General features: G+C 32.1%; 1 protein-coding gene across 2 annotated transcripts; it reads right to left on the bottom strand.

The window, feature by feature from the left end:
• Positions 1–3,501: 3,501 nt before the first annotated feature.
• Positions 3,502–7,806, bottom strand: LOC107494832 (ribulose-phosphate 3-epimerase, cytoplasmic isoform). 2 transcript variants are annotated; one of them, XM_052251265.1, is made up of 8 exons: positions 7,674–7,806; positions 6,908–6,964; positions 5,702–5,764; positions 5,481–5,587; positions 5,318–5,415; positions 5,044–5,136; positions 4,902–4,943; positions 3,502–3,982 (listed from the first exon to the last, which is right to left on the bottom strand). In XM_052251265.1, exons 4-8 carry the CDS (start codon positions 5,566–5,568, stop codon positions 3,839–3,841), a joined length of 465 nt encoding a protein of 154 aa, XP_052107225.1. In that variant the 5' UTR covers positions 5,569–5,587; positions 5,702–5,764; positions 6,908–6,964; positions 7,674–7,806; the 3' UTR covers positions 3,502–3,838. The 2 variants fall into 2 exon arrangements, with proteins under 2 accessions (XP_052107225.1, XP_015971353.1); XM_016115867.3 differs by having other exon boundaries at positions 6,960–6,964.
• Between the last annotated feature and the right edge of the window lie 1,153 nt (positions 7,807–8,959).

The raw sequence follows: 8,959 nt of genomic DNA, 5'->3' as shown, positions 1-8,959 counted from the left end.
TTACTGACTAGCAGTCTGGGATCCACAATACAAGTTGGTGTCATTTTCATACCCAAGAATCCTCCTTTGTTTGATCAGTTCTATGTCTGTCTTGATGCTTGTAAGAGGGAGCTTAAGGCAGGTTATAAACCTTTAATTAGGCTAGATGGAGCGTTTCTAAAGACATTACATGGGGGACAAATTCTGACAGCATACAGACAAGATGCTAACATCAAATCTTTGTGATTGCATATGCGATTATTAGTGTGAAAAATAAGGATAATTGGCAATGATTTTTGGAGCTTCTTCACAATGATCTTGGAGATTATAGAAAGAACAAACGGTGCTCTATTTTAGACATGTAGAATGTGAGGATGTAATTGATTCACGATAACACGTTGTAAGAACTATTTTGATTTAATGAATATTATTGAATGACTGTTTTGATTTACTATCTTTTTGGATCTTTCCTTTGGTACAGGGTTTAATTCCTGCCGTGTAGGAAGTATTTTTAAGGGTTCACCATCAATTTTGTATATAGTATTTGTGGCGCAATTTCTCAAATCTGTGGAAATGCCGTGAGTTAAAAGACTTGGTGTGAAAATGTACTCGATCAAGGACAAGAAATGAATTTGATAGAAACATGAACAGAGTTAAGTTGATCAACGAGAAGCTTGGGAATATCTTGACAAATGGCCGAAAGAAGCATGGACGAAGGTACATTTTAGTGAAGTTCCGAAAGTGGATAACATATGCAACAGTACATGTGAGTCATTCAATGGCAAAATCAAGCACGAAAGGAGCAAGCCCATCCTGACCTTAGCTGAAGAAGTTAAAAGAATCACCATGAAGAGTATAATTGACAATAGGAAGAAGTTGCAGAACTATCAAGGAATTCTTCCTCCTGTTTAACAAAGTAGACTAGAAGCAATGACAAGGTTGTCTAGCCATTGAGCTCCTCAATGATCTGGTGATGAAAAAGAAAAATTGTATGAAGTGCATGGCTGGCCAACCAATATGGTGGTTGACTTAGAAAAGCACACATACACTTGTAGATTTTGGCAACTCATAGGTAACAACTTCAACACTTAGTTAATGATCTCTTTAATCGTGTTAGAAATTTTAATTAATATTTTAATTTGTTCTAAAAGAAATGCCGTGTATGCATGCAATATCAGTAATACAGGATAAGAATGACAAGAGAGCTGAAGAGTATTATCATGACTGGTTGAAGATGGAAGCGTATAGGCGAACTTACTATTTCAACGTCAATCCGGTAAAGGAATAGGATCCATGGGGAAAAAACTCCATATCCAGCTCCAGTCCCATCCGTAATTAAGCCAAAACCTGAAAGACCAACAAAAAAAAGAGAAGGAACAAGGATGAACAACCAACTAGCTCAAAGACAAAGATGAAGAGAAAGTACAACCCAATCCGATGCACATATTGTAGTGAGGTTGGACACAACAAAAGAGGTTGTGCAAAGATGAAAGCTATGGATGTTGAGGAACATGCCAAGTAAATGCAACTGCAACTAGCAGTTGTTGCCTCTGGTGCAAATGGTGTTGATCCCGAAGTACATGCTGCCCCTGCTGAGATTGATATTGCTCCAGAAACAATAGCACCATTGTCTGCATTTTTATCACCTATCCAATCTCCAACATAGATTGACATCAATCAATTTGAAAGCATTCCACCAATCCAAGATATACAATAAATTGTATCATCATTACTCAACTATAAAAATTTTTAGCTTTATTTAATTATCTATCAAATGTATTTGGTACTAAATTATGTAGGATCAAGTGGTAATTCGGCCACCTAAATTATAAGTGATAAAGGAAAAGCAAGAGTCAAATCCTCCCCTAAACTTACTGTAATTGCACCCGTGGCTATTTCTGCTAAGACAATCAAAGGAATAAGTTCTACAACTGTTAAGAAGTTGGCCAACTTCATAACTTTTATGCCTACTCCAGGCTTTAAGCACCCAAGAAAAAATGATAAAAAAGTTTGATTAGTTAAAATGAGTTGTAGTTGGCTGTTTTTTGTATGGGGCTACTTCTATTTTTTGTACAGGACAAATGAAGTACCATATTAATATTGTGATTATCTGTAATTTAAAGATTATATTTGCCCTTTTTGTTGTGTAGCCTTTTTTTTAGATTTGTGGTGTCATAAAAACCTTATGAATTTGATATGGTATTTATTTCGTAAGACAATGTGACAATTAGCCTTCAATGGCAAGACAATGCTAAGATTACTTAGTTTGATTACTTTGTTTATGGCTTAATATATCTTATAGCAACAGTGACAGAGATTTATTTGCAATATTTGACAATGTCTTAGTTTTACACAACCAACTTCAAATAGCTACTCTGATTTAAGCCATGCAATAACTAGGTTTACTTGGAAGCTACTCTCATTCAAGCCATGAAATAACTAGGTTTACATGGAAGTACATATCAAACAATAAAGTATCACACTAATTACAACTACCACAAACATGAAAATCATTAGTAGTGTCAAAGCTCTAATTTCAGCTTCTAAACTGTCCAATCTCCATGACATCTTCACCTTCCATTCATTATAGTCACTTTTAACCTCTAAATAAGTTCCTGCATCTTTCTTTGTACCACCTACAGTCACTTCTTGATAGTCATCATCATCAACTCACTTAAAATAATTGCAGTGATTACCCTTCTATAATTTTCGAAAGCAGAAAAAAAAAATGAAAAAATATTTAACAACAGATAACAAGATGAAAAGTCTTTAACTTTTTTTCAACACCACTCACCCAATATTTTGGACATGCATGGAATAATCTATCTATTACTTTCGGGGACGAATTCAATTACTTTTATCTTTTGAAAATGAAAATGAAGATCAAAGTATCTTTTAAAGACAATTTTGACTATTAACTAATTGTCTATGACCAGTTACATAATTTTGTAATTAGCAAATCAATGCACCTATGCAATATTTTTAAGGAAAAAATGTCACAAATAATGAGTGGTACGGTATATATGTTGTAGACTAATAGGTTTTTTTTTCCTTAATTAAAGACAGGGAGACTCGAACTCGCAATTTTTTAGATGAGTATAGAGAGACTATGTCATTTGAGTTATAACTCATTAGCAGCATAGACTCATAGTTGCAACTACATTAAGAGCCACGATTAATATATGGAGGGTATCAATGTACAATTAATTAACCAATGATCTCATGTAAAAAGATTTGGATCTTCTAAATTTTGGATTTCATTTTAAAGGATAAAATGTAATCTCTCACCATTTTTTTTTATAATAAGTGCGACAAAAAAAAGCATCAAACATGAAAGAAAAAATATTTAATAGTGAGAAATCATATTTCTCTCTCAAGTGAAAATCCAAAATTTAGAGAATTTGAATTCTATGTACAATTACTTAACCAATTAATTAACTTTGAGTTGGCTAGTTGAATTCTTAATAATAAAAACTTTGAATTGAGAAAAAAATTACAAATATTAATCTCATATTGTTTAAGTACATTGTTACAACTTAATCAAGGATATTTATTTTCTTTAATCACTACCAACTTCACCTAAGAAAACTAATTACAAAAGAATATGCGGGTGTTACAAACAATTTCAAATTGCTAGAAATATCCCCCAACAAATGAATTAGGTGACGGTAGCTAGCATGTGCTATATACTATATATTTTCACAATTTATGAAGGACACACTACATACATACATTAACATTATTAAATCACTTGATATTTTTATTCGCTTGATTAAAAAGGGAGCTCATTATGCAGATTGAAGATAGGTCTATGTGAAGTTGTTAAAGTCCACACTTTGACCAAAAGTCAACATTTTTGCTAGGCTTTCTGAACAGAACTCCTTAGCAAGGATATTACTTCAGCTGGCTCAGAGGCTCCAAAAACTGAACTTCCTGCAACAATGCAGTTTGCACCTGCGGATGCCGCCATGTCTATGTTTGAAGGTCCTAAACCACCATCAACCTGCAATTGAAGTTTGCCATGTTTTTTCATCATCTTTATAAAACCTTACAAATCATGTAGAAAAGAAATTTTTGGTCTAAGACATATACGAGTTAAAACATGTATATTTACAGAGGCAACAAATACAAATATTGGTTAAGTTCCTAATGTCCTATGGGAGTAGTTTTGCTAAATTTCAATTAGAACTATTGTTTAAAAGTCTATAATCAAGTCTTTACAATGCACTAAAATTTTAAGGCTATAATCTAATTAGGTTTGTGTGTTGTATAAATGCCTTTTAATAAGCTCTTACAGTTTAAAAATTTTGTAATCAAGTCACTATGCAGTACCAAGATTTTCAGATATCTGTAGAATTTAGAGATATAATAGATGTGTTTATAAGGATCTAGTACAATTTAGAAAATCGAACTAGTTTACAATTATTTTAAATATAGGGACTTAATTGAAAATCAATTAAATCTATTACGGGGGCACTAGATTAATCGGATCATTGATGTAAAAGAAAAAAATCATACTGCTGCTAACAGAGCTGTTCAACAAGTAGTTAGAAATGAGAATATGGGCCTATTTGGTCTATATTCGTTTTCTTTCCTTTTCAAACTCTTTATTTTCAGGATTTTGTAAATAAAATTATAGAATTAGGAAATAAAAAAAGAACAAAAGATTTTATCTTTTCTACTGTGTTCACCATTTTTCTTCAAAAACGATTTAAAGTAGAAAACACTGAAAATAAAAACAAAAAAGCAATCAGGCTACGTACATGTAAAATGTGGAACATATTCAAGGAATTTTTTTCAAAAAAATGCTCGAAAATCATTCAAGGAAAAAAATCTCAATGTCTCTATGCCTAAAACATGTACAAAATATGGAGATAATTTGATAGAAAAGAAGTTAAATACAAGACAATGGGTCAAGATACCTCTATGTCAAGCAATGGATACCTCTTTCTCAGTATGCGTACCTAATTAAAAGTTCAAAGAGATAAAAGGAAATTAACCAAAACTAAGTTGAATAATAATAAAAAAAACAGCCATAACATACGAAATTAAGAGTAATATTACCTTATCCATCATCTCCGGCATAAATTTTTGTCCACCAAATCCAGGCTCTACAGTCATCACAAGAACCATTTCCACTGGTTTTTCAGCCTCAACCTGAGAAAGGAATAAATAGAAAAATAGAGGGAATAAATGAGGGGGAAAAAACAACTAATTCTTAATAAAGATAATAATATCCTTTACTGAGTTTATGCACACAATTCAGGAACATCTCTAAGAGATAATGCACTAATGATGCTAATAAAACCCATGAGATTACAACAAGATGGATGCGTACCAGAGGATAAACCTCGCCAATGGGTGTCCCTGGATTCAATGCTACACCAGGTCTCATGCCGTGTGACTTTATCATTTGAATAAGTTCTTGCCAGTTATCTGTAATTCAGAAACTCCAATGAGAATGCGGCAAAAGTAAACATCCTATAAAGGTGAGGACCAACCTTTAGATGTCTCGACATGAAATGTAAAACCAGAAGCACCGGCTTTCCCCAAAGGTTCAACATAATCTAGAGGATTTGTAACCATCATGTGACAGTCCAGATATGCCCTGCAAGAGATAATGACCAATTATTCAAATGCAAAGTGCAAAGAAGTGTATCATGCTTAGAGGCAAATATAGTTTTTCTACATGGAAAAAGATCTAGACAAAAATAGATATTACGTTGTATGCTTTCTCAAACTTTCAATGACTGGAGCACCAATGGTTAAATTGGGGACAAAGTGCCTGCATGGAATAGAGGAAGAATTTGAAAAGAACAAAGTGAGATGACTCTAAATACATCCACAGAGACCAAGCCAAGTTAACAAATAAAGTTTTCTCCCATTATTTTGAAAATAATCCTAAAAAGAACTAGCACCAGAAAAAAAGCTATAACTTAGGATTTTATGCTTCACTTTTATGCTTCACATCTTAGCAGCTAGATCTTTGTGAGCTCTTCCTAAGTTCCTTCCATTAGATGATCATCTAATACATCCCATGTTACTTTTATATTTAAATAGAGATTGCAGCATTGATTAGAAAGGAAAAACTAGTGAAACCTATAATGAAATCTGGATGTTGTATTGATCATTTTCTTTTTGGATCTAGTTGAACCACGGGCATCTAGATTCTGTTATCAAGAATCCAAAAAACTTAACATGACTTGGATGAAGTTCCATAAAGAGGGTAGAGGTTTCCCAATGAGGACCCTTTCCATTTCCAGATTTTGAACCTGAGACCACTGATTAAGTGACCAAGGTACTTATCACCTTGACAAACGCCACATTGGTGTTGCATTGATACTATTATTGCTGTTATTGAACTTGAAAGGAAGATCGACTTTCTTTGTGTTGATAGGAAAACCTTACTAATTATAATTTGGTGAATAACTAAACTCAAATAGGTACAAAGAAACAAGAATTCTTATAGCTATAATGTCACTAAGTATTATGCATAAACACTTTATTTGAATTAAGTGAGATATATACTATTCAATGCTAAACCCAAAGGCCAATGCTAGAAAATGTCGAATTAATTTTACACCTAACTCATCTTCATGAATATGGATATACCTCTTGAAAGAGTGACAAAGAAAAAGAAGAGAGGAACAAAGAATATGATATCTAAAATTGTTAGATTTAATCAATCGTCACATGTACATATACAAGTACAACGTAGATATCAATACCAAATGGAGCAACTATTTACATAAAACTTAATGATCATCCTGAATGCCAAAACTATTGTTGTGTTTTCAAGACTTAGATACACTCAACAATAACAATCAACCATAACAATTAGGCAAATAATTGAACGAAACAAGAAATGCATAACGAAATTAAGGACTGAAACTTAAAGTCCAGTAGTCAAGTTGGGCATAACAGCAACCTCAGGATTCAAGAGAAAGATAGCAGCATAAGCAAAAGCAAAGACACCTTACCCATCCTGAAAAACAAAAAGAAACAAAAGATGAGGAAGAACGATCACATACAAAACTTAACATGCACAATCTCATCAATACTCGACTCATGCTAGTAAGAATAAAACTTTTTTCCCCATCCACCATAGGAAACTAAACTTCTCATTGAACCTGAATATAAATTTTAGCAAGAATTGATCTCCTATCTGATTAGATTATTTTCATGCTAGATTTTATGTTGCAATGATCCACATATAGTACGGATCAAATCAAAACTTGACTACACTATATGATTACAAACAGCAACAACAAAACTTCATCCCATTAGGTGGAACAGTTATATGATAAAACAATGCTATTGCATCGTGTCATAATAATAATAATAATAATAATAATAATAATAATAATAATAAGTATCACTCATCCATTGAGACATCATGATTTCTCTCACACTAGGCTTGTGTTCTTCTAAGAGTTTTCCTCCTATAAAATTAGATTATTTTCATGCTAGATTTTATATCGTAATGATCCATGCACAATAAGGATCAACCATTAAGATGACTATCCTCATTGTTAATACAAGAAACTAAAAGAAAGTTATAAATATGAAATATGTATATGGCTATGATATGGTTCTGAATTGATAGCTAAAATCCTGAAAGGTGTGGCATATAAAGTACACAAAACTAAGGTAAATAAATAAATGGAATTGTTAGAACGTGAAGGGAGGAGTACCATGACATCCATGTGGAGCCAATCGGCGCCGGAATTGAGAATGCGGTGAGCCTCCGACGACAAATTAGCGAAATCAGCAGATAACATCGAAGGAGCGATATTTGGGGTCACTCCCATCTTTTCCTTTTTTTTTTCTTTTCTTTTCTTTTTTAATTTTTTTTTACTTTTTATATTTTAACACTTAGAAAGTTAGAATAACCCAAAGACCGCTTAGAAGGAACTAAGCGGAAGATGCTGTGTGATCGTTTGTGTCTTTGTGAAGGATGAAAGGTTGAAAAGGAATTCCCCTACTTGAATTCAATATTTAATTATTTATATCTAATAAATTCTTGTTTATTTTGTAGAGTAAATTTTTTTTTCTTTCTCTACGTTAATAAAAAATATTATGCGTATATTAAAATTAATTATATATTTATTTAATTTATTGTAATTTATATTTTATATTAGTAATAGTTTGGCCCAGTCCAATAAATTAGAGATTCGGAACCGAATATCCGATCGATTTGGCAGTTTTCCAAATCCAAGAGGTAATCCGAGCGTCACTCTCCCTCCCCACGTAACTTTGGACAGTTAAAAAGGAAGTTTTCAGAAAAAATGGTCTACTCAAATGGGGTCCATTCCCGTACAAATTATATAAGAAAAGGCTCTATCCCTTTTTCAAAGTAAGTTACATATTCTAATCTTAATTGCCACTTTTTATATGAACATTGATTTGAATGTTGGAGTCTTTTTGCAGGTGGCTCTACCTCTTCCTCACACCACCTGCTTAGAGGCCCCTTACTCACAGAGTTCGACCCGATCCAGCTCCCAGTACCTATCGCTGCGTGACATCTAGTAGATCCGAACCGTTTGTGAACCGTTCGAACAAGTAATTAAATTTTTATTAACTTAATAAAGTTATATTATTTCTCTTCATTTTCCTGTTATTTTTTATTTTTTGTTTTTGTTTTTTTAAATCTAATAGATAAAATTACTCAACAAAATAAATTGTCACTCCACATGGAGCATAAAAATATGAAAAATATTAAAATTATTAGAATTTATTATTTTTTGTTATTAATTAACTATTAATATTTATAAGTATCGACTAAAGTATGTTGTTAGATTATTAAATAAAAAAATTTAAATTAATGACTAAAAATAATGACCAAAAATAATAAATTTTAATAAATTTCTAATCTTTTTTTAAAATAATTTTTATTCATTTATGTTTCAAATAAGTTTAGTTGACGTAAAATGAATGCATTTTAATTTGTGTTTTTATCCTTAAACAAAAAGAATGCGAA

Source organism: Arachis duranensis, chromosome 6 (genome assembly GCF_000817695.3).
Source record: "Arachis duranensis cultivar V14167 chromosome 6, aradu.V14167.gnm2.J7QH, whole genome shotgun sequence".
Lineage (NCBI taxonomy): Eukaryota > Viridiplantae > Streptophyta > Magnoliopsida > Fabales > Fabaceae > Arachis > Arachis duranensis.
This window is presented reverse-complemented; position numbering and strand designations above follow the sequence as displayed.